At 51.6% G+C, this 26253-nt stretch overlaps 1 protein-coding gene and 1 pseudogene across 1 annotated transcript; both read left to right on the top strand.

Annotated features, from left to right (window-relative positions):
* The first annotated feature begins 4065 nt into the window (after positions 1 to 4065).
* On the top strand, positions 4066 to 5853 carry LOC135362479 (uncharacterized). Its single transcript, XM_064577710.1, has one exon. The coding sequence runs from the start codon at positions 4066 to 4068 to the stop codon at positions 5851 to 5853; it is 1788 nt and encodes a 595-aa protein (XP_064433780.1).
* A 15964-nt stretch (positions 5854 to 21817) lies between these two features.
* LOC135362478 (immunoglobulin lambda variable 3-9-like) lies at positions 21818 to 25047 on the top strand (annotated as a pseudogene).
* Positions 25048 to 26253: the final 1206 nt, after the last annotated feature.

Below are 26253 nucleotides of genomic sequence, written 5' to 3'. Positions count from 1 at the left end.
GCAATTTTTCTCCTGGCCATTTAGCCAAAGAAAACAAAAACACCCATTTGAAAAGATATCTGAACCCCCATGTTCACTGCAGCATTATTCGTAACAGCTAAGATAGGAGGACAACCTACATGTCCACGGAGGGATGAATCGATAAGGAAGATGTGGTGTATGTAGACACTGCAATACTCTTTAGCCATAACAAAAAACGAAATCGTTCTTTTTACAACAACATGGATGGACCATGAGGGCACGATGCTAACTGAAAGAAGTCAGAAACAAATACTCTAAGACAACACTTTTATATGGAATCTAAAACCACCAAAAAACTGAGCTTAAAGATACAGCAGTCAGATTGGTGGTTGACAGGCACGGGGATGGGTGTGAAATGGGTGACAGGGGTCAAAGGTTCAAACTTACAGGTATAAAGTCAGTCAGTCACAGGATGTAACGTACAACATGGCGGCTATAGTTAATAACACTGTATTACAAGCTTCGAAGTTGTAAAGAAAGTGATCTTACAAGTTATCCTAAGGAAAAGGTCTTGTAAAACACTCCAAGACAAAACTGGATTTAAACAGGTAAGCCGTACACCATTGTTCAGGGGACTCAGAAAGTGCAGGGACCTGCCCAAATCTGTGCGGGAAACTGCCCTCCTGTTCCTCACAGAGACTAAAGGAGAGCTTTGTACACTGGTGAGTGCGTGCACAGAACAGCATGTAAAGTGCTGGGCTCCTCTCTACCCAGAGCAGTGGGCACTGCATCCCGCTTAGGGGTACAGGAAGAAGCAGGGAGTTCCTGGGAGATACTGAAGAAGTTGAGGAAGAACAATGCAGGGTGTATGGAAAGTGCCTTACCGGTTTTCCAAATCCCTGGGCATGTTCCATCGTGTAGGTGTCTTTTGAGATGCTACCAAAGGTCGCCGCTGCTGTCTACTCGGGCTCTTGCGGCTGGGCAGCCAACTTCTTTAACTCACTGGCAACCTCTGAGTCATCACTGTCTCTTGACCGTCATTCTAGGGGGAGAGGAGCACATAAAATGGGTCTCATTTCTCTCAGTTGGGATGGTCTGTCAGCTCTTGATCTGAATCAGTAACCACCGCCGTTACATCTGTGCCCATAAAGCACTGCGAGTGAATAAAGACTACGACGGTAACAGAAATAGAGAATACTTATCCCTCTGTATTCCTCTGGGTTAGGCCCTATTCTAAGCTGTAAGGTGCAGAGTCAAGCAGAGAGGCAGGAGGGTTTCGGATACGCCCCAGTCATGGAGAGGTTGGAAGCACAGGTTTTGGAGCTGCAATGACAAGGGCTTGAAATCTGGTTCCAAGCACTATCTGCGTCTCTAAGACTCAGAGGCCTATCAGGATCCTAGCCCATGGAGATGTGCAAACTGATAAAGGGTGTAGAATGCTTAGCCAGCGCCAGGCACAGAGCAGCTCCTCAATTAACTCACGATGATAATCATGAGGATGGCAATCACGGTGTTCCTTCCCCAGTGCTAGCAATAACAATAACTAATACTTCTGTGATATTAATCCCAAAGACTCGTACTGCACTTATCTCGTGCCAGGACCCATGATTTACATGGACTTTGGAAATGGGTTCTGTGTACTACTTCACTAAATCCCCAAAACAAGCCTATATAGGTCCTCTTTGCAGGCCCATCTCTCAGATGAGAATTCTGAGGCCTGGCCATTACCTATCTTGCTCAAGGTCACACAGCTGGAAGTGGAATAAGAGGAATGACAACCTGGACTCTGAACCAGTCTAGAGGAAACCCATTACCTACATTAAATCTGCACCATAACCCTAAGGTTTTGCTGTTCTGCCCACTTTACAGATGGAGAGACTGAAGCTCAAGCCCAGGGCAGAGGCCGAACTCACCTGGCCTCCCCAATGGGAGGAAGCAGGACTTGGCACTCCGCCTCAGGCTTGGCCTCTGGGTCCTGGGTGGCCCCCTGTGTCCCCTGCAGATACCAGGCTGAGGGGCACCTCTTCCTCGGAACCGCAGCATGCTAGGGTTCCAAGGACGCCGCTGCCCCCGGCTCCCTGTGCTCCCAGCCATACCTCCACTGCCCCCAGCTACCGCCACTGCCCCCAGCTACCGCCACTGACACCCGCTGCCCATCGCAGACGCTGCTGCTGACCGCCGACACGGCTGGCCCACTCTGCCGCCCTCTGCCGCCTGCTGCTTGCTGGCGCTGGCTGCCCAGCGCTGACCCTGCCCCTACCGCCACCGGGCCGCTGCCCCCACCAGCTGCTGCCAGTTACCGCTGCCTACCGCCCCAGCCACCTGCCCACCACCGCTTCCTGCCGCTGCCGCCTGCCACCCTTGCCTGTATCCCCTTGCCTCCGCCTGCCTGCCCACACCCCCTGATGCCGTTTACCGCTTCTACCGCCGCCACCTGCAGCCTGCCACCTGCCACCTCCTCTGCTGCCACCAGCCTCCGCTGCCTAAACTCGACGATGCCTGCCAACGCTGCCAATCTACCGCCGCCACCCCCTGCAGCCCGCTTGCCTCCACTGCCTGTGGCCACTGCCGCCTGCTGCCCTCACTGCCTGCCCTCACTGTGGCCCGCCTCCCCCTGCCACCTGCCCCCGCCTGCCGCCGCTTTCTGCCACCCCTTATGGCTGGCTAGGATTATCAGCCGCCGCTTCCTGCCTGGCCCCTGCTGCCTGCAGCCCGCCACGGCCTGCTGCTGCTTACCTACCACCGCCGCCTACCCCCGCCTGCTGCCACTTACCACTACCCGCCACGGCAGCCCACCGCCACCACATGCCTACCGCTGCCGCCTACCTAACGCTGCTGCCTGGCCCTGCCGCCTGCCGCCGCTTCCTCCCGCCGCTTACCACTGCCTGCCACCGTCTGCCACCTCTTGCCGCCGCCGCCCCCTGCCTGCCCCTAGCCGGGGCCTGCCAGCCGCCACCACCTGGCCCCACCACCTGCCCGCCGCCGCTTCCTGCCGCCACCACCTCTTGCCACCTGCGGCTACTGCCTACCCCCAATGCTGCAGTCTGCCTGCAACTGCCTGCCACCTGCCTGCCGCAGCCTGCCTGCCCCCGCCCCCTGCCGACGCCGCCGCCTGCTACCTCCTTCCACCGCCCGCCGCCCTTGCCTGCCTGCCGCCGCCGCCTGCCTGCCTGCCGCTTCTTTCCACAGCCTGCCACCGCTTCCTGCCGCCGCCTGCAATCGCCTACCGCCGCCGCCCACCACACTTGCCTGCCGCTACCTGCCTCCCTGCCCCCACCGCTTACTGCCGCCCCCTGCCTCCCCTGCCTCCACCGCCTCCCGCTGCCACATACTGACCCCACTAACCCGGCACCTACCGCTGCCGCCGCCCGCTGCTGATACGCCTGCTGCTGCCTCTGGTGCCCGGAGCTTCCGCTGCTGCACAACGCTGAAGCCACATGACGCCAGCACTACTCCTGACGCCGCGGACGCCGCGGACGCGGCTAACGCCACTGACGCTGCCGCGTAACCCGCAGATGCCCGCCGGCGTTCCCGCGCCCCTCCCCACGCTGACCCACGCTGCCAACGCTGACCCGCCTGCTGCTGACCGCGCCCCTATCGCGGAGCCTGCTTCCGCCACCGGTGACTCCGGCTGAAGCCAATGGCACCTGCTGTTGAGGCCGCCACACACCGCCGCCCAATGACCTGGGGCTGCCCAAAGCGGGCGCCCCTGTAGCCCTTGCCGCCCCTGCAGCCGCTGCAGCCGCAGACGCCACCCGCTGCTGCTGTCACCGCTGCCACCTCTGCTACTGCCTGCTGCCGCCTGCCACCGCCTGCCACCGCCTGCCTGCCGCTGCCTGCCGCCGCTTCCCACCACTGCTGCCACCGCCGCCTGCCACCGCCTTGCTGCTGCCGCCACCAGTCAGTACTACCACTGCCGTCTGGCACTGCCGCCCCTGCTGCCACTTACCTCTGCCTGCCGCCGCCACCTGCCCTCTGCCACCCACCGCCCTTGCCTGCGCCTGCAGCCTGCTGCCCGCCGGCATCCGTAGCCATCGGCCTGCCACCGCCGTCTGCTGCCGCAGCCTGGCTCCACCGGGCCCAGCTACCTAACACCAAGAATGCATGCCAACGCTGCCTGCCTACCCCCACCGCTGCCGGCACCACCGGCCTACCGCTGCCACCTCCCTAATGCTGCTCTCTGCCACCTGCCTGCCCCCGCCGCCTGCCTGCTGCCGCCGCCTGCTATATCCTTGCACCACCCGCGGCCCTTACCTGCCGTGGCCTGCCTGCCAGCCGCTGCTTACTGCAGCCTGCACCTGCTACCTCTTACCTGCCGCCACTGCCTGCCTCCGCTGCAGCCTGCCTCCTCCTGCCACCTTCCCCCGCCACCTGCCTCCGCTGTCTCCCGTGGCTTCCTGCCACTGCCGCCTGACACCGCTGCCGCCGCTTCCTGTTGCCTCCTGCCTGCCGCTTGCCAGGGCTTGCCTGCCTGCCGCCCCAGCTGCCTGCGTCCCACCGCTTCCTGCCGCCGCCGCCTGCTACCTCCTCGCACCGCGCGCCTCCCTTGCCTGTGGCTGCCTGACTGCCAGCCACGGCTTACCACAGCCTGCCCGCGCTGCCGCCTGCTGCCACTGCCGCCTGCCTTCGCTTCCTGCCGGGGCTGCCTGCTACTACCTACCACCACCGCCTGTCTGCCAACCCTGCCTGCCGCCGCCCGCCGTCCTTGCCTGTGTCCCCCTGCCTCCGCCTGCCTGCCCGCACCCCCTGCCGCCGCTTACCGGTGCCTACCGCCGCCACCTGCCACCACCACCACCACCTGCCTACCGCGGCCGCCTGCAGCCCGCTGCTGACGTTGCCTGCCACCGCCTGCCTGCCCCCACTGCCCGCTGCCCGCCACGGCCCGCTGCCGCTTCCTTACCACCGCCGCCTGCTGCCGCTTACCACTGCCCGCCACCGCAGCCCGCCACCACCGCATGCCTACTACTGCCGCCTCCCAACAGCTGCAATTCCCGCCTTCCTACGACTGCTGCCTGCGGCCACCACCTGTCCCCGCCACCTGCCTGCCACTGCTTGCTGCCACCACCGCCTGTTGCCATCTGCGGCTACTGCCACCAGCCTCCGCGGCCTAACCTCGAAGATGCCTGCCAACGTTGCCTGCCTACCGCCGCCACCTGCTGCTGCTGCCCCCTGCAGCCCGCTTGGTCCCACCGCCTGCCGCTGCCGCCTGACGCTGCTGCCGTCTGCTGCCCTCACTGCCTGCCGCCGTTGCGGCCCGCCTCCCCCTGCCACCTGCCCCTGCCGCCTGCCGCCGCTTTCTGCCACCGCTTACGGCCGGCTACGACTGTCAGCCGCCACTTCCTGCCTGGCCCCTGCTGCCTGCAGCCCGCCACGGCCTGCTGCTGCTTCCCTACCACCGCCGCCTACCCCCGCCTGCTGCCACTTACCACTACCCGCCACGGCAGCCCACCGCCACCACATGCCTACCGCTGCCACCTACCTAACGCTGCTGCCTGGCCCTGGCACCTGCCGCCGCTTCCTCCCGCCGCTTACCACTGCCTGCCCCCGTCTGCCACCTTTGCCGCCGCCGCCCCCTGCCTGCCCCTAGCCGGGGCCTGCCGGCCGCCACTACCTGCCCCCACCACCTGCCCGCCGCCGCTTCCTGCCGCCACTGCCTGTTGCCGCCTGCGGCTACTGCGTACCCCCAGTGCTGCAGCCTGCCTGCAACTGTCTGCCACCTGCCTGCCGCAGCCTGCCTGCCCCCGCCCCCTGCCGCCGCCGCCGCTTGCTACCTACTTCCACCGCCCGCCGCCCTTGCCTGCCTCCCTGCCCCCACCGCTTACTGCCGCCCCCTGCCTCCACTGCCGCCCCCTGCCTCCACTGCCTCCACCGCCTCCCGCTGCCACATTCTGACCCCCACTAACCCGGCACCTACCGCTGCCGCCGCCCGCTGCTGATACTCCTGCTGCTGCCTCTGCTGCCCGGAGCTTCCGCTGCTGCCCAACGCTGAAGCCGACTGACGCCAGCACTACTGCTGACGCCGCTGATGCCGCTGACGCCCCTGACGCCACTGACGCCGCAGACGCCGCCGCGTAACTCGCAGACGCCCGCCGGCGTTCCCGCGCCCCTCCCCACGCTGACCCTCGCTGCCGCCGCTGACCCGCCTGCTGCTGACCCCGCCCCTATTGGGGCGCCTGCTTCCCCCGCCGGTGACTCCGGCTGAAGCCAATGGCACCTGCTGCTGAGGCTGCCACACACCGCCGCCCAATGACCCTGGGCTGCCCAAAGCTGGCGCCCCTGCAGCCCTTGCCGCCCCTGCAGCCGCTGCAGCCATAGACGTCACCCGCTGGTGCTGTCACCGCCGCCACCTCTGCTGCTGCCCGCTGCCACCTGTCAGCGACTGCCACCACCTCCCTGCCGCTGCCTGCCACCGCCGCCTGCCACCGCCTGCCTGCTGCCGCCACCAGGCAGTACTACCACTGCCGTCTGCCACTGCCGCCCCCTGCTGCCGCTTACCTCTGCCTGCCGCCGCCACCTGCCTTCTGCCACCCACCGCCCTTGCCTGCGCCTGCAGCCTGCTGCCCGCCGTCATCCGTGGCCGCCTGCCTGCCTCCGCATCCTGCCGCCGCCTGCCACCGCCGTCTGCTTCCGCAATGACATTTTACAAAATGCTGGAACAAACAATCCTAAAATTTGTATGGAATCCGAAAAGACCCCGAATCGCCAAGGAGATGTTGAAAAAGAAAAACAAAGCTGGGGGCATCACGTTGCCGGATTTCAAGCTCTATTACAAAGCAGTGATCACCAAGACAGCATGGTACTGGCACAAAAACAGACATACAGACCAATGGAACAGAATAGAGAACCCAGATATGGACCCTCAACTCTATAGTCAAATAATCTTTGACAAAGCAGGAAAAAGCATGCAATGGAAAAAGACAGGCTCTTCAATAAATGCTGCTGGGAAAATTGGACAGCCGCAGGCAGAATGAAACTCAACCATTCTCTAACACCATTCACAAAGATAAACTCAAAGTGGATGAAAGACCTCAATGTGAGACAGGAATCCATCAAAATCCTCGAGGAGAACATAGGCAGTGACCTCTTTGACATTGGCCACAGCAACTTCTTTCAAGATACATCTCCAAAAGCTAGTGAAACAAAAGCAAAAATGAAGTTTTGGGACTTCATCAGGATAAAAAGCTTCTGCACAGCAAAGGAAACAGTCAACAAAACAAAGAGGCAACCCACAGAATGGGAGAAGATATTTGCAAATGACGTTACAGATAAAGGACTGGTATCCAAAATCTATAAAGAACTTCTGAAACTCAACACCCAAAAAACAAATAATCAAGTCAAAAAGTGGGCAGAAGAGATGAAAAGACACGTCTCTGAAGAAGACATACAAATGGCTAAGAGACACATGAAATAATGTTCATCATCATTAGCCATCCGGGAAATCCAAATCAAAACCGCATTGAGATACCACCTTACACCAGTTAGAATGGCCAAAATGGACAGGGAAAGAAATAACAAATGTTGGAGAGGTTGTGGAGAAAAGGGAACCCTCTTACCCTGTTGGTGGGAATGCAAGTTGGTACAGCCACTTTGGAAAACAGTGTGGAGGTGCCTCAAAAATTTTAAAATAGAGCTACCCTATGACCCAGCAATTGCACTACTGGGTATTTACCCCAAAGATACAGATGTAGTGAAAAGAAGGGCCATATGCACCCCAATGTTCATAGCAGCAATGTCCGCAATAGCCAAACTGTGGAAAGAGCCGAGATGCCCTTCAACAGATGAATGGATAAAGAAGATGTGGTCCATATATACAATGGAATATTACTCAGCCATCAGAAAAGATGAATACCCAACTTTTACATCAACATGGATGGGACTGCAGGAGATTCTGCTAAGTGAAATAAGTCAAGCATAGAAAGACAATTATCGGGGGGCGGAGCAAGATGGCGGAGGAGTAGGAGCCCTGGATTTCGTCTCCTCTCAGGAATTCAGCTGGATAGGGATCAAACCATTCTGAACACCAACAAACTCAACAGGAGATTGAAGAAAAGAAGAGCAACAACTCTCTCATCAGAAAAGCGACCACTTTCTGGAAGGTAGGACGTGCGGAGAAGTGAATCCGAGGCGATATTCGGGAGGATAGACGGCGGGGGAGGGGCCTCCGTCGGCCGCTTCTGGCAAGTGATAGAACCACGGAGCACAAAATCGGAACTTTTGAAAGTCTGCTCCGCTGAGGGACGTCACTCTGGTGGCTAAGCGGAGGGTGGAACCCTCCGGGACAGTGTGGTCTCAGGACCTTCGGGGTCACAGAAAGACCGGGGGTGCCTGAGTGTGGCAGAGCTCCCAGGTAACGGAGCAGGGAAGCCGGCTGCAGAGGCGGCGGCCAGGCGCGGGCTCTCAGCCCGGGGTGGCCATAAACCGTGATCCACAGCACAGTCGGGCCACTGCTCCTCCAGCAGGGACCCAACAAGCGGCAGATCCGGGGAGACTCACCTTCCTCCCCCGGGAGGAGGTGCGCGGGAGTGCACCGCAGGGATCTGCTGGGTTTGGAGACTCCACCCGGGGTCAGTTGCCAGAGATAGAGGTGCGCGGATGCAGGCCGGGTGAGCACGGAGTGCAGCCGGAGACCGGGGAGACAGGAGTGACTGACGGCTTTTCTCTGGGGGCGCACTGAGAAGCGGGCCCGAGTTCTCGGATCCTCCAGGGTGGAGATTGGGAGGCCGCCATTTTCCCTCTCCGCCTCCAAAGCTGTACGGAAAGCTCGCAGGGAACAAAAGCCCCGGAGAGCAACCCCGAGCAGATTACTTAGCTGGGAGGGGGCAAGGGCGGGGCAATTCCGCCTCCGGCAGAGACATTTGGGAACCACGGCAACAGGCCCCTGCCCAGATCAGGGAGAACAGCCGGCCAAGACCAAGTTTACCGATCAATGAGAACGGCAGAACTCCAGCGCTAGGGGAATACTGCACATAGAATTCACGGCTTTTTTACCATGATTCTTTAGTCTTGTAAAGTTAATTTTTTTTAACTGTCTTTTTTGTCTTTTTATTTCTTTTTGAATTTTTCTTTTTCCATTTTTCAACCAACATCTTATCAATCCCTTTAAAAAAAAAAAAACATTTTTATTTTTCATTTTTAGAGTCATATTCTATCCCTTCATAGTAGTTACCCATATTTTTAGCTTATATATATAAGTTGTTCTCTCTTTAAAATTTTGAGATAGTTTCTTCTAACAGATTAAAATATACCCTAAATCTCTAGTATATGGTGTTTTCTATTCCCCTGCCTGATCACATCCTCTCCCTTTTTTTTTCTCTTTTTCTTTTTTCTTTTTTAAATCCTCTTCTTTCTTTTTTCAAACAACTTCTTACCAATTCCTTTTATAAAATTTTTTATAATTTCCATTTTTACAGTCATATTCCATCCCTTCATCATATCAATCCTTATTTTTGTACATATATAAGTTTTTCTTTCTTTAAAATTTTGGGAGGCACTTTCTTCTAAAAGACCAAAATACACCCCAAATCTAGTGTGTGGCACTGATCTATATACCATATAGATCATATTTGATCACATTCTGGTTTTTCTTTTGTTGTTGTTGTTTTGTTTTGTTTGTTTTTGTTTTTATCTTTATCTTTTTCTTTTTTTTTTCTTTTTCTCTTTTCTCTCTTTCCCTTTCTTATCCCACTGCTTCAGGTCTTTTCTGATTTGTTTGAAGTATATTTTCTGGGGACGTGGTTACTCTGCTAGCCTTTTGTTCTCTCATTAATCTATTATCCTCTGCACAAAATGACGAGATGGAAAAAATCACCTCAACAAAAAGAACAAGAGGTAGTACCGACTGCCAGGGACCTACTCAATACGGACATTAGTACGATGTCAGATCTAGAGTTCAGAATCATCACTTTAAAGATACTAGCTGGGCTTGAAAAAAATATGGAAGTTATTAGAGAAACCCTTTCTGGAGAAGTAAAAGAGCTAAAATCCAACCAAGTAGAAATCAAAAAGGCTATTAATGAGGTGCAAAAAAATGGGGGCGCTAAGTGCTAGAATAAATGAGGCAGAAGAGAGAATCAGTACTATAGAAGATGAAATGATGGAAAATAAAGAAGCTGAGAAAAAGAGAGATAAACAACTACTGGATCACGAGGGCAGAATTTGAGACATAAGTGATACCATAAGACGAAACAATATTAGAATAATTGGGATCCCAGAAGAAGAAGAAAGAGAGAGAGGGCCAGAAGGTATAATGGAGCAAATTATAGCAGAGAACTTCCCTAATTTGGGGAAAGAAACAGGCATGAAATCCAGGAAGCACAGAGACCCCCCTCAAAATCAATAAAAATAGGTCAACTCCCCGACATCTAATAGTAAAACTTACGAGTCTCATAGACAAAGAGAAAATCCTGAAAGCAGCTCAGGAGAAGAGATATGTAACCTACAAGGGTAGAAACATTAGATTGGCAACAGACCTATCCACAGAGACGTGGCAGGCCAGAAAGGACTGGCAGGATATATTCAGAGCACTAAATGAGAAAAATATGCAGCCAAGAATACTCTATCCAGCTAGGCTGTCATTGAAAATTGAAGGAGAGAGAAAAAGCTTCCAGGACAAACAAACCTAAAGGAATTTGCAAACACAAAACCAGCCCTACAGGAAATCTTGAAAGGGGTCCTCTAAGCAAAGAGAGAGCCTAAAAGCAACATAGGCCAGAAAGGAACACAGACAATATACGGTAACAGTCACCTTACAGGCAATACAATGGCACCAAATTCCTATCTTTCAATAGTTACCCGGAATGTAAATGGGCTCAATGCCCCAATCAAAAGACACAGGCTAACAGACTGGATTAAAAAACAAGACCCATCGATATGCTGTCTGCAAGAGACTCATTTTAGACCCAAAGACACCCCCAGATTGAAAGTGAGGGGGTGGAAAACCATTTACCATGCTAATGGACACCAAAAGAAAGCTGGGGTGGCAATCCTTATATCAGACAAATTAGATTTTAAACCAAAGACCGTAATAAGAGATGAGGAAGGACACTATATCATACTTAAAGGATCTATCCAACAAGAAGATTTAACAATTGTCAATATCTATGCCCCTAACATGAGGGCAGCCCGTTATATAAGGCAATTAATAACAAAAGCAAAGAAACACATCGACAACAATACAATAATAGTGGGGGACTTTAACACCCCCCTCACTGAAATGGACAGATCGTCTAAGCAAAAGATCAACAAGGAAATAAAGACTTTAAATGACACACTGGACCAAATGGACTTCACAGACATATTCAGAACATTCCACCCCAAAGCAACGCAATACACATTCTCCTCTAGTGCCCATGGAACATTCTCCAAAATAGATCCCATCCTAGGTCATAAATCAGGTCTCAACTGGTACCAAAAGATTGGGATCATTCCCTGCCTATTTTCAGACCACAATGCTTTGAAACTAGAACTCAACCACAAGAGGAAAGTTGGAAAGAACTCATATACGTGGAGGCTAAAGAGCATCCTACTGAAGAATGAATGGGTCAACCAGGAAATTAAAGAAGAATTAAAAAAAAATACATGGAAACCAATGAAAATGAAAACACAACTGTTCAAAATCTTTGGGATGCAGCAAAGGCAGTCCTAAGAGGAAAGTATATAGCAATACAAGCCTTTCTCAAGAAACAAGAAAGGTCTCAAGTACACAACCTAACCCTACACCTAAAGGAGCTGGAGAAAGAACAGCAAATAAAGCCTAAACCCAGCAGGAGAAGAGAAATAATAAAGATCAGAGCAGAAATCAATGAAATAGAAACTAAAAGAACAGTAGAACAGATCAACGAAACTAGGAGCTGGTTCTTTGAAAGAATTAACAAGATTGATAAACCCCTGGCCAGACTTATCAAAAAGAGAAGAGAAATGACCCAAATCAACAAAATGATGAATGAAAGAGGAGAGATCACAACCAATACCAAAGAAATACAAACAATTATAAGAACATATTATGAGCAACTCTATGGCAGCAAATTAGATAACCTGGAAGAGATGGATGCATTCCTAGAGATGTATCAACTACCAAAACTGAACCAGGATGAAATAGAAAACCTGAACAGACCTATAACCACTAAGGAAATTGAAGCAGTCATCAAAATCTCCCTACAAACAAAAGCCCAGGGCCAGATGGCTTCCCACGGGAATTCTACCAAACATTTCCAGAAGAATTAATACCTATTCTTCTGAAACTGTTCCAAAAAATAGAAATGGAAGGAAAACTTCCAAACTCATTGTATGAGGCCACCATTACCTTGATCCCAAAACCAGACAAAGACCCCATCAAAAAGGAGAATTACAGACCAATATCCCTGATGAACAAGGATGCAAAAATTCTCACCAAAATACTAGCCAATAGGATCCAAGAGTACATTAAAAGGATTATTCACCACAACCAAGTGGGATTTATCCCTGGGCTGCAAGGTTGGTTCAACATCCGCAAATCAATCAATGTGATACAATACATTAACAAAAGAAAGAACAAGAATCATATGATCCTCTCAATAGATGCAGAAAAAGCTTTTGACAAAGTACAGCATCCTTTCTTGATCAAAACTCTTCAGAGAATAGGGATTGAGGGTACATACCTCAATATCATAAAAGCCATCTATGAAAAACCTGCAGCAAATATTATTCTCAATGGGGAAAAACTGAGAGCTTTCCCCCTAAGGTCAGGAACGCGGCAGGGATGTCCACTATCACCACTGCTATTCAACATAGTATTGGAAGTCCTAGCCACAGCAATCAGACAACAAAATAAATCAAAGGCATCCAAATTGGCAAAGAAGAAGTCAAACTCTCACTCTTTGCAGATGATATGATACTTTATGTGGAAAACCCAAAAGACTCCACCCCGAAACTGCTAGAACTCATACAGGAATTCAGTAAAGTGGCAGGATATAAAATCAATGCACAGAAGTCAGTGGCATTCCTATACAGCAACAACAAGACAGAAGAAAGAGAAATTAAGGAGTCGATCCCATTTACAATTGCACCCAAAACCATAAGATACCTAGGAATAAATCTAACCAAAGAGACAAAGGATCTGTACTCAGAAAACTATAAAATACTCATGAAAGAAATTGAGGAAGACACAAAGAAATGGAAAAACGTTCCATGCTCATGGATTGGAAGAACAAATATTGTGAAGATGGCCATGCTACCTAGAGCAATCTACACATTCAATGCAATCCCCATCAAAATACCATCCACTTTTTTCAAAGAAATGGAACAAATCATACTAAAATTTGTATGGAACCAGAAAAGACCCGAATAGCCAGAGGAATGTTGAAAAAGAAAAGCAAAGCTGGCGGCATCACAATTCCAGACTTCCAGCTCTATTACAAAGCTGTCATCATCAAGACAGTATGGTACTGGCACAAAAACAGACACATCGATCAATGGAACAGAATAGAGAGCCCAGAAATGGACCCTCAACTCTATGGTCAACTCATCTTCGACAAAGCAGGAAAGAATGTCCAATGGAACAAAGACAGTCTCTTCAACAAATGGTGTTGGGAAAATTGGATAGCCACATGCAGAAGAATGAAACTGGACCATTTCCTTACACCACACACAAAAATAGACTCCAAATGGTTGAAAGACCTCAATGTGAGACAGGAGTGCATCCAAATTCTAAAGGAGAACACAGGCAGCAACCTCTTTGACCTCAGCCGAAGCAACTTCTTCCTAGAAACATCGCCAAAGGCAAGGGCAGCAAGGGCAAAAATGAACTATTGGGACTTCATCAAGATAAAAAGCTTTTGCAAAGCAAAGGAAACAGTCAACAAAACCAAAAGGCAACCGACAGAATGGGAGAAGATATTTGCAAACGACATATCAGATAATGGGCTAGTATCCAAAATCTATAAAGAACTCATCAAACTCAACACCCAAAGAACAAAGAATCCAATCAAGAAATGGGCAGAAGACATGAACAGACATTTTTCCAAAGAAGACATCCAAATGGCCAACAGACACATGAAAAAGTGCTCAATATCGCTCAGCATCAGGGAAATCCAAATCAAAACCTCAATGAGATACCACTTCACACCAGTCAGAATGGCCAAAATTAACAAGTCAGGAAATGACAGATGTTGGCGGGGATGCAAAGAAAGGGGAACCCTCCTCCACTGTTGGTGGGAATGCAAGCTGGTGCAGCCACTCTGGAAAACTGTATGGAGGTTCCTCGAAAAGTTGAAAATAGAGCTACCATATGATCCAGCAATTGCACTACTGGGTATTTACCCCAAAGATACAAAAGTAGGGATCCGAAGGGCTACGTGCACCCCGATGTTTATAGCAGCAATGTCCACAATAGCCAAACTGTGGAAAGAGCCAAGATGTCCATCGACAGATGAATGGATAAAGAAGAGGTGGTATATATATACAATGGAATATTATGCAGCCATCAAAAGGAATGAGATCTTGCCATTTGCAACCACGTGGATGGAACTGGAGGGTATTATGTTGAGTGAAATAAGTCAAACAGAGAAAGACATGTATCATATGTTCTCACTGATATGAGGAATTCTTAATCTCAGGAAACAAACTGAGTCTTGTTGTAGTGGGGGGTGGGGTGGGACGGATGGGGTGACTGGGTGATGGACACTGGGGAGGGTGTGTGCTCTGGTAAGCGCTGTGAATTGTGCAAGACTGTTGAATCTCAGATCTGTACCTCTGAAACAAATAATGCAATATATGTTAAGAAAAAATCAAAACAAAACAAAACAAAACAAAACAAAACTTCTAGCCCTGGAAGCAAGCAAATATCTTTGTTTAAAGCCTAGCTCTATCACTTATAGGATAACCTTGAACCAGCCACATAACCTCCCTGTGCATCAGTTTCCTCACCTGTAAAATGGATGAGGTTACAGTATCAGTATTTATAATTATATAATTATACTATATACATATATATGTTACATATTATATATAGGACTATGGTTATAATAAATATATAAGTATAAATACATAGTAAAAAAAAAAAAAAGAAAAAGAAAAAAAAAGAAGGCTGGAGATCCCAGGAAGAACCATGTTGCAGACTTGGGTCCAAATTTAGTCTGACTGATTGAACACATTAAGAGGAGAAGAAAATTAAAGTATACAACTCAAACTTCTTTTTTTTTTAAATTTTATTATGTTATGTTAGTCACCATACAATACATCATTAGTTTTGGGGTTTTTTTTAATTTGTTTATTCTTATATTATCCCCATACATTGCATAATTAGTTTTAGATGTAGTGATCCACGATCCATTGTTTGTGCATAACACCCAGTGCTCCATGCAGTACGTGCCCTCCTTAACCCATCACTGGGCTAACCAATTCCCCCTCCCCCCTCCCCTCTAAAACACTGTTTTTTTTTTTTTAATTTTTTATTGTAATGTTAATCACCATGCATTACATCTTTAGTTTTTGATGTAGTGTTCCATGATTCATTGTTTATGCATAACACCCAGTGCTCCATGCAGAATGTGCCCTCTTTAATACCCATCACCAGGCTAACCCATCCTCCCAACACCCTACCCTCTAGAACCCTCAGTTTGTTTTTCAGACTCCATCGTCTCTCATGTAAAACCCTGTTTGTTTCTCAGAGTCCATACTCTCTCATGGCTCATCTCTCACTCCAATTCCCCCCACCCCCATTTTTCCCTTCCTTCTCCTAATGTCCTCCATGCTATTCCTTATTTTCCACAAATAAGTGAAATCATATGATAATTGACTTTCTCTGCTTGACTTATTTCACTTAGCATAATCTCCTCCAGTCCCATCCATGTTGATGGAAAAGTCGGGTATTCATCCTTTCTGATGGCTGAGTAATATTCCATTGTATATATGGACCACATCTTCTTTTTCCATTCATCTGTTGAAGGGCGTCTCGGCTCTTTCCACACTTTGGCTATTGCGGACATTGCTCCTATGAACATTGGGGTCCATGTGGCCCTTCTTTTCACCACATCTGTGTCCTTCAGGTAAATACCCAGTAGTGCAATTGCTGCGTCATAGGGTAGCTCTATTTGTAAATTTTTGAGGAACCTCCACACTGTTTTCCAAAGTGGCTTACCAACTTCCATTCCCACCAACAGCGGAAGAGGGTTCCCCTTTCTCCACAACCTCTCCAACATTTGATGTTTCTCTCCCCAACTCAAACTTCTACAGACGAAATCTACATTGTCTCAGATCACAAATACCAGCGTTGAGATGAGCAACAGACACCACAAGAAGAACACGTGAGGGAATCTGAAGACACAGCACGGACACTGCAAAGGGAAAGACAGAACAAACACTCTAAAAATGAACAGAGCATCACTGAACATGGGACAACCCGAGCAATGTAAGAGGCTGTGACTGTGTCCCCAAAGGAGGGGCAGGGAGCTTGAAAAATACTTAATGAAATATTGCTCAAAATTGTTCTAAATTTCATGAAAACCTAAAACCCACAGATCCAAAAAGTTCAACAGCTCAAGCACAATAAGTATATGTTTTTAAAAGCCAAATCCAACACCCATCAATATCAAATTGTTTCAGGCAGATGAAAAGAAACAGTATTAAAAGCATCCAGAGGGGAAAGATACACTATGTTTCGGGGAACAAACGGGATTCTAGCAGATTTCTCATTGGCAGAAATGCAGAGGGAGATGGTGGATTAGCATTTCTCATACATGAAAAAAGGAAAAAGAACTTCAATCCTTACCCAGGGAATACATCTTCCAAAAATACAGAATAAATAACATTTTTTCAGATATACAGAAAGTGACAGAAGTCATCATCAGCTGACTCATAAGACATAACAATGCACATCCCTCAGGCAGGAGGAAGTGATTCGAGAATGAACTGAATCTACAAAATGAAAGAAAGACATGCAAAGGTCTCCTACTGGGATAGATATTAATGCTGTTGATTATACAACTCTCTTTAAAGGTAACTGACTGTCTAAAGCAACTATAACTTGTACCTAAGTTGGAATTGATAGTACAGCTAAAAGTAATATGCAGGAAAATGACAGGAAAAACCCGGAGCGCAAACACAGAAGTATGCTCTCAGGTTCTTACTCTGGATGTGACAGTGCTGTAACATCCCCTGGACGGAGACTTGAAGGATGGGGGGAAGGTTGGGGGGATGGGGGGTAATGAGGTCATAAGGAGTTAGAGCCAATGAGTCCAAACGTTGCGAAGAAATGGAATCACTTGACAATGCTCACTTAGATTTTAAAAAAAGAGAGATACATGGAACCAGGAAACAAAGAACACATGGGACAAAGAGAAAATAAAAGCAAGAAGCTGTATTGAAACGATAGTACTAATCACATTCGGGAAATGGTCTACACAGCGCGACTGTAAGACAGGATGTCGGATTGAGTTTCACAGCGACACCCACCTGGATGCTGCCTATCAGAAACCTCCAGTAAAGAAAAGGATGAACAAAATTTAAACAGAAATTTAAGACAAGTTACACCCAATCTGCTCCACAACGTGGGTCATGAAACATTCACGGAACAGGCAGAGAATCTGTGAAGATAATGTGGACACTTAAAAACAGTGTGGAAATTTGGGTACATATTTTACCCACACGGAGAAGTATCCCCAGGGCACATTTCATGAGAACAGCCACAGAAATGTCCTCACATGCCCCTTGGCACTCGAGCCTTGACGATTTTCAAACCCACAGTGACGAGAGCTCCTGTGTGGAGCCCAGACGTGAGCACAGCTCCACATGAACCGGATCCATGAAGCTCAACCAGAGGCAGAGATTCTCCCCACAAGCCTGAGAAGGAGCATTTCCACAGGAACCATTGGTAGTATGAGGGAGACTTGGTGCATTCAGGCTCAACTGTGGGCTCAAGAAACAGAATCTGGGGTGCCCACCATGGCCTGGAATCTCCAGCTACCCTCATTACTCTCTGCCCAGGAGCTGCTCCGCGCCCTGCCCACAGGCTCAGCCCCCACAGGACCCTGAGCATGACCCTGACCCTGAGCTCAACCCACGGGGTGCTGCAGGCAGTGGGACCCAGAGAATGAGCCCCACGGTGTCCAGAACCTGCAGGCCTTGTGTCCACTGCAAGACTCATTGACCCCAGCGGTGGGTCCAGGAGACCCCTGTCATTCCCTCCAACTTGGAGGACAGAGAGGACCAAGCAAGAGTACAGAGCAGAGCCAGAAAGAGCCAGGCCAGGCCCCTGCACAGCCAGTCTCCACTGTCCCTACAGATCCTCCAGCTCTAAGAGGGGATACACCCCTGCTGACCCTCCCCGCCTGCAGGCTGAGGAGGCTCCTTCATAGACCAGGCCAGGATGGGGACAGCAGTGAGCTGAGGGATAGAAGGCTTGCTGCCCAGCCTGGCCTCATCCTCCCTCTCGCCCGACCTGCTCAAGCTCAGCCCTGACGAGCCCAGGATCGGAACGCAGCACACCTGGCTCCATCCTCAACTCGTCCCACTTTCCTCTGCTTTCCTCGGAACCTAGTCTCCTTGGACCTCAACTTTATGTGATATGAAATAGGGAAGATTATACTGATGTTAGAACAATTATTTCCAAATTCAATGATAGAAACACATGCACAGAATCTTATGAATGAAACAGAGACTACAGGGTCTCAGTGAGGGGCGCTGGGCTGAGAGTCTCTTGTCCCACCTCTGCAGAAATCCAAGGAAACGGGCTCAGCAAAAGTATGACATGTGTGAAGTGAAATTGCACAACCAGGCCTGAATTCCCAACTTCCCTGTTTCCTCCAAATCACCCTAGAGGCTCATGTAGAAACCATCCTCCCCCAGACTGCGAGTGCTGTGGGTTGTGATAGAAACGGCAGGGGCAGAGATGACAGGAATAATGCTAATCAACAGTTTGGTGCACATGTGAACGTTAGTGCTAGAAGCATCCCCTGTTCCCCTGTGACCCAGCGACACTCACTGACATGCAGACGCTAACAGACTCGACTCCTAAATGGAGAAAGAGGGGTGGGTGCTGATAGGATCTCACAAAGGTTTTGTCCCTAGCCTGAGAACCTAGAAATGTACTACAATTTACCCTGTACTCTCCCTGAGGTATGAAGAAAAGTGGGCAGCCCAGGGCATTTTAAAGCTTGGACAAGTACAGGAATCTCACCTGCTCTCCCTCCTGCACCAAGTATGTGACCTTCTGTGCTGGGCTGGGCTTGGCAGAGGGTGGAAGCTGCCTGTGGGAGGCAGGACTCCCAGGTCCACCCCCCTCCTCAGGTGACAGGTGCTGTGGAGGGACCTGCAGGAGGGAAGCTCCTGGTCTGAGCCTCCTCCACCAGCAGGGGGCAGCAGGGCTGCATCACGAGCCCCAGGACAGAGGCTGGGGCTGCCCAGGGCGAGCCTTACAGGGACACCAGGCCTGGGGGTCAGCAGGGGTCCAGGGCTCAGTCCTCAGAAGGAAGTAGGGATGATCCATCCCTATGTCTTCAACTCCAGGGACCTTGTTCTGAGGGTGAGACTCACACACTGTTACCCAGGACATTGAGAGGAGTCCTGACACACTGAACACCTCACATGGGAAATTCCAGTCCCTGTCTCTCCACCTGAGGTCCCAGGGAGCTGAGACTTCTGTGCTGGGCACGTCACACAGGGCTCCTCTCGTGATTCAACTTTCCTGGAAACATACAGCATGAGGATTCTAACACATCACTCCTGCCACTGAGTTTTTACCTGATGAGAAAATGTCACATTGGAGCTCAATTAGTTTGGAATCACACACTCTAAGGTCCTCACGGTCCCTGCATCCCACACAAACCAGACTCTTCCCCACAGGGACTGACTCCAAACACACTTCAGTTTGTCCCTGCTTCCCATCCTGACAGAAAACCCACAGTCCCCTCCGCAGAGAAGCCTCCTCCAACCTCTCCCCACACACTCCCTGCCTGTCATTTTGCCTGATGTCACTTCATTTCTCTGCACGTCAACCAATGCTGCACAGGCTCTTCCAACATTATTTAAGTAATTGTATTAGTTATTATCCCAACTGGGCAGGAAGTGTGTAATGCATTGCATGCCCATCTAATCAGAAGCATGAACATTCAAGCAGCTGTTTTTCCCCAGGCAGAAGTCAGTCTGAAGTCAGTTGGCAGTTCTCCAGGTACTACCAATTCCGTGAGGTCCCAAATCCTCTCACTATCTCTACCATCATCACTACTATGGAGGCTTGGCTTTGCCTTGTTGTTGACAACAGACTTCAGGATGGCTGCCGCAGCTCCAGCCATCACACCCAAGTACAAGAGAAAGAGCACTGCATAAATCTAGTCTGCTTCGTTCATTCATAGACAAAACTCCCCAGAAAGATCCCTAGCTGAATGACACGTCGATGGCCTAGCTCCGGGCCACAGGGTCAATGCTGACCTAGACAGACCTGAGAATAGCAATAGTGTGGCTTCTCAATGATCCTAGAAGACAAGATGCAGGCAGACGGGGTTGGGGACTGTGTGCTGTCTCACCAAAGGAACTGTGCCCCCTATGCTGCTCCGCCCAAGGCAGGAAGCCAAGAAAGACTTGTGTCTTGTTCACACTGACTTCCCAGGATGGAAGCTATGGAAGACCCAGCTTGCTGGGTCTGAACACGTTTTTGTTGGTTGGGCGTTTCCTCCTGTCTCTGTCCTTGGCAGGAGTCATCATCACACTATGTGGTGCGCCAGCAGCCAGAATAAGTGAGAGGCCGGCCCTGAGTCCTGTGTCCCCAGGTGCCCAGCCCCAAAACCAAACCCACGACCACCCACCACCCCAGAGACATGAGCCCTGATACCTCAGATGGGCCCTGCCTTCTCTTCACAGGAGCCTCTTCCTATTTTCGGGGATAATCTGACTCCTCCGGCCTGGTCCTGAGGCCGGCTGGGGCCCCTCAGAGAAGAGCAAATCCTCCCCTGGGGCCAGCAGTGCAGGGTCAGGGGCAATCAGGATGTGAGCAGTGGTTCTGAATCTCCACCTGGACAGAGGATTTCCCTGCGCCTCCAGCCGCCAGTGTGCAGCGGCCCCTGGGGGGCAGCAGAGATCACCTGGCAAAGCCTCAGGGGTTCTAACAGGGAGGGTTGGGTACCAGGACCAGAGACCAGAAGCTGAAGGTCTAGGTTTTCTACACAATCACCTTTGCTCTCATGTAAAATTCTGACTCGGGGTCTCTTATCTCTCTCCTGTGCAATTTGTCTCTGTCTCTAGCACGGGTCCAGTGCTTCATGACACTCCACGCCACCCCATTCCTGCTACACTCAGGCACTGTCGAGCCTTGTTCAAGCACTGGGTCTGGCCCTGGCATGCAGTGCACCCTGGAGATACTGAGGCACAGCATCCACGAACAGTCCATGGAGCTCTCCCTTGGCAAAGAATCCTCCAGCACCTCAATGATTCCCTAAAACTGCACGTGCACCTGGCAAGGGAGGAATTTTGTTCATGTTCTGATGTTCAGCAACATAGACCAAGGGTAGGACACACACTGACCTATGATCCTCTCGTACCTAGAGAGTAAACATTCTATGATGGGTTCAGAAAATGCAGACAGACTCCACCTCACAGCTCAGGAGCCAGGTCAGGACAGGGAGAGGGATAGAGCTTGGACCCCAGACTATGGGAACACAGGGTGAATGAGAATTACCTGGGCGGGAGGATGGGTTTGCAGGGCTGCTCCTCCCATCTCTAAGTCCCTTGGAGCTGAGCCCATTTCTAAACCACAAGGGTCCACAGCAGCTGCCCTGAAATCTGGCTGCTTTGCATAACCAGCGGTGTCTCCAGCAAGGGGATAAGAGACGCCTGGGAGGACATCTGCCCAGCTTTGAGCCTCAGGGAGCAAAATCGAGGCACCTGCACCATGGCCTGGACCCCTCTCCTCCTCGCATTCCTGGCTCACTGCACAGGTGCTGAGCCCAGGCTCACACCCACCCCAGCCCTGGGTTCTGGGACAACCCTGCCCTGACTCTGAGCTCAAGAGTGGACTCTAGGGGGTGCGGGGGGTGGAGGATGCTCAAGACCCTGCTGTGGGATGAGGGGCTGGGGTGGTGATATCCCCCCACTTAGCTCATCGGCTCTGTGTGATCCTTGAAGGGCTGTGCCTGCCCAGAAGGGGGGGGGGGGTGTTTCTCATCTGTTCAAAGGCTCCATCCACCAGGCAGTCCCAGGGGACCCAGGAACAAAGATGACAGCAGGGTGGAATCAGGCCTAGAGAACCACTGGAACTTAAGCCAGGGGTGGGAGTGTCCAGGGGAGGACACCCCGGCTGGAAGCTGACCTCTCATCTTCTCTCTTGCAGGCTCCATGGCCTCCTATGTGCTGACTCAGCCCCGCTCGAAGTCGGTGAACCTGGAACAGACAGCCAGGATCACCTGTGGGGGCGACAATATTGGAAGGAAATATGCTTACTGGTACCAACAGAAGCCAGGCCAGGCCCACGTGACAATTATCGATGAGGATAGCAAGCGGCCCTCAGGGATTCCTGACCGATTCTCAGGCAGAACGCGGGGAACATGGCCATGCTGACCATCAGCGGGGCCCGGGCCGAGGACGAGGCTGACTATTACTGTCAGGTGTGGGACAGCAGTACTAAAGCTCACGGTGACACAGGCAGATGGGGAAGTGAGACACAAACCCCTTCCCCGTGTGTGTCGCACTCTCCTCCAGCCCCACGAGGCCTGTGCACAGAGCATGAGCAGCTCTGACCCCGGTCCCCTCGTCTGACATCCCCAGGCCTCCCTCCGCACCCAGCCCTCCAGGCAGCTCTGCACAGGGAGGGTCGGGAGAGCATTTACAGCTGACCACATTAGCCTGCCCTGGTTCTCTGGCCTCGGGTGTGAACTGGGGACAGACGGCCCGGGTGGAAAAAAGACACAAGGAGACTTTTGTCCACTGGTCAATGTCTCATCATTTCCATGTGGTGGTCGTGGGCTAATGTTCTCCCAACTGACCAGGAGTAGAGCTCAAATCGTCCCAGCTCAGCTGAGCTCCTGAAGCCCTGGGGACATGAGAGGAGCCTCCTCTACCAGAGTGGAACAGGCGGGTACAGTAGACACTGAGGGGTCACCCACATCCCCTCTTCTGGGCTCACACACCCACCCACTGCTGCCCGGAGCCCCTGACAGCTCACACGGGTGCTCCTCGCTGGAAAGCGCTGTTGCTTCAGCAATCTGCCTCCCCAGGTTTCTGTCCCTTCTCAGAGAGGTTCAGGAGAATGATCTCCGGAGGCCTAGATCCCAGGGCCCTGCCTCAGGTTCCGATGTCCTGAAAGGTCCCAGCTGTAGAGGGGAGGCCTGCAGGAAGGAGGCCTCAACTGATGGCTCACTCTCTGTGGGTCGCTCTCTTTCTGCCCAGCCTGATATCCTTTCTCCTTCCAGGTTTTTACACATGCGCTTCTTTGTCTCAGCATCTGCTTCCAGGAACCCATCTGGGATGGCCAGCATTCTGGAGACGGTCCCCAGGGAACAAAGGGGGCCACTATATATAGTCACAAAGCTGGGGGCTCTCCCCCACATCCTCAAGGTGCATATCCAATCGCCAGACAGAGGAGATCCTTTCTTCTATTTGTATACGAGGAGAAAATATCCAGACACACTAGGTGCTCTGGGTTCTGACAGACTGTTGGAGAGTCACGTCCATCCTGATGGTGAATGAGGGACATTGGGACAGTTGCCCCCTCCTACAGAGTGGCCAGAAGATACTCAACCATGGGCGTGAGACACACAAGGAAGGGGTGCTGCCTTACTCCCATCTCCACATCTTGCACAAGAATCCTTCCTTACACCCACCCTGCCCGGAAATAGGGACAGAAAACAGTTTGATGAAACGCCGCAGTCCAGTCTGTCAATGCTGACACGTATGGAGCCGCCAGAGTCCCACGTTGCCCACATGAAAACCATTAGACCCACGCAAACCACAGTCTGCAAAGAAAGGGAATAGCGGTAACCTTGCTTCCACTTGATAATAGGCAACTATCCCACGACTAGGGATATTTATTTTGGTCCCACATGATTTGCTATCCTAAAGGTCAATATTGAGATAGACAGTTTCGTACCATTAACACACCTGGTCTTAGATGATAATGGGATGACAGAGGTGGAGAAAACAGAAGCATATGATTGCTATGTATCCCAACACATTCCTACAACATAAGGAGAAACATGTGTGACTTCTAGCATGTTCATTTCTGCCACTACCCTGTGCTCAGAAGGGGCATCTAGAACTACTCTCTTCATCACCCACCGCTTGATCCCCTCTCTTCAGAAAATACCTGTGCAAGTCCTCATCCCAGCCAGTTGGCAGGATAAACCATCCTTCTGGAAGGCTGGTCCATCAGACCTGCTGCATGGAGTCGTGGCACATTCCTGACTGTAATCACAAATCCAGGCAGTACTAGGGGATCTCCTGAATCCATACATACCCCTGCTTGCCCCACTTGTGTAATAGACACCCAGCTCCCCCGTGACAGTCACCATGAATCACCCCAGCCAGTGCCCTCACTTTTCCTCATGATTCACTCCCAGGACGAGACAAACGGAGACAAGGCTCATTCTCTGCCACCAGAGCAGTGCAGTCAATATTCCCCGGGGGATCACCATCCTCAGCACACTCTCCAGTTGACCAGTGACAGAGTCCATTCTGAAACAATTTTTCAGATCATACAGGGTCTCAAATCTAACACAAGCTCCCTTGAGCAGAGCAGGCCAGTTAAGCCCCATGTCCCAGGTGGCGGGCAGGACCAAGGGAGATAAGCAGAGGAAGCGAGATTTGCCACGGTGCCTGGACCCCACCCTGTGAAGCTCAGTGAGCACAGGGTCCCGGCGTGGGGGGGAAGGGGATGCAGCTGCAGGTGCAGCTGGGGACAGCTCCCAGTTCAGCCTGTGGCGCTGGTTCTCCGAGGACCGCACTCTGAGTGGCTCCACCCCTGCTCTCCCGCTGCTCCCAGCTCAGGTGAGACGCCCACAGGGAGGCACAGTGTGAGGCCCAGGTGCTCTGTTCTCCCTCCCACTCCGGGGCCATGGGGTCAGGGCCCTGCCCTCCCTGTGTCCACATTGCCCCCTCCCCTCACAGGGCTGTGACCGTCGCTTCTGACTCAGCCTGTCTTCCTCCAGGACCCTTTCCTCTCCTCTCTCCCAGGCTCCGTGCCTCCCCTGCCCTGAGCCTGACTCCCTCCATGTCCTGGCCCTGATCAGGCCCAGGATCCCCTGCCCTGGGGATGAGCTCAGGCGTGAACATGTCTCTAGGTCCCAGCAGAAGGCACGCCAGGTCCCCGAGCTGGTTATGTATACAGATGTGAGTGACCATCTGGGGCTGATTCTGAGGATGGAACTTAGGTAAATGGCCCCCTGAGCGTGACCAGGATTGAAGCCAGGACAAGGCTGACCAGTGCTGAGCCACCTAATGTGGCATTCGGAGTGCCCGGTAGTGATCCAGGTGACACAGAAGGATGGGGGACGGGACACAAACTATCCCCGGTGGTCTGGCTCTCACTCTCAACTGCCCTCTGAGCAGCTGCTACTCAGGCTTTGGGATCAGGTGTCTCCCTGGTCCTGGCCTGGCCCGTGAACTGGGGGAGACTCTAGCAGGTTCTCTGGCCTCCACTCTGTGTGTACCCTACTGAACAATGGCAGACTGGGGTCTCTACTGACTATGAGGACTCTAGTCAAGTTTTACAGAACATAGTACAGATTTAGGATGTCATTGCACATCACTTGGACCCCGGATGTAATCACGCATCACTCGGGAGGGGAGACAGCTGCCTCAGGCAGCACAGTCCTGCGGGAATTCCTCTTCTCCTTGGGTCCAGGCAGCCTAGGTGGGCCCCAGGGGCTGTGTCTCCTCTGCTTCCTGGATGAGTTGTCCTCACATGTAGAAGGGCTGCCTGAGGCTTCCTGAAGAGGGGACCAGGCCCCTGCTGCCCTAGGCCCTGCCCTCAGATTTTACAAAACTCTGGAGGAAGTGCAGACACCACCTTGGGGTCCACAGGGGACTTTCTCCTGGCACCACTGTCCTCCCACTGCCCCAAGTCACCTGCACCAGGCAGGTCTGACCCTTAGCTCAGGTCCAACCCACATGGACTCACGCCCAAACCCATGTGACCCCGTGTGGTGGCCACGGCTGCATTCGGGCCTCACCTATAGTTCCAAGGGGAGAGACCTTTTCCAAGATGTGAATAAAATTGTATCATAACTTGAATTTCTCTCCATGAATCTTTCACTTGCAGTTTTGAATTTGATTTGTAGAGCATAGCATGAGGTCCAAATGACAGAGGAGGAATTTATTAAGAAGGAAAAGCAG

The sequence above is a fragment of the Mirounga angustirostris genome, unplaced genomic scaffold (genome assembly GCF_029215605.1).
Source record: "Mirounga angustirostris isolate CCGP_5_RB_7025 unplaced genomic scaffold, mMirAng1.0.hap1 SCAF_14, whole genome shotgun sequence".
Taxonomy (NCBI): Eukaryota; Metazoa; Chordata; class Mammalia; order Carnivora; family Phocidae; genus Mirounga; species Mirounga angustirostris.
This window is presented reverse-complemented; position numbering and strand designations above follow the sequence as displayed.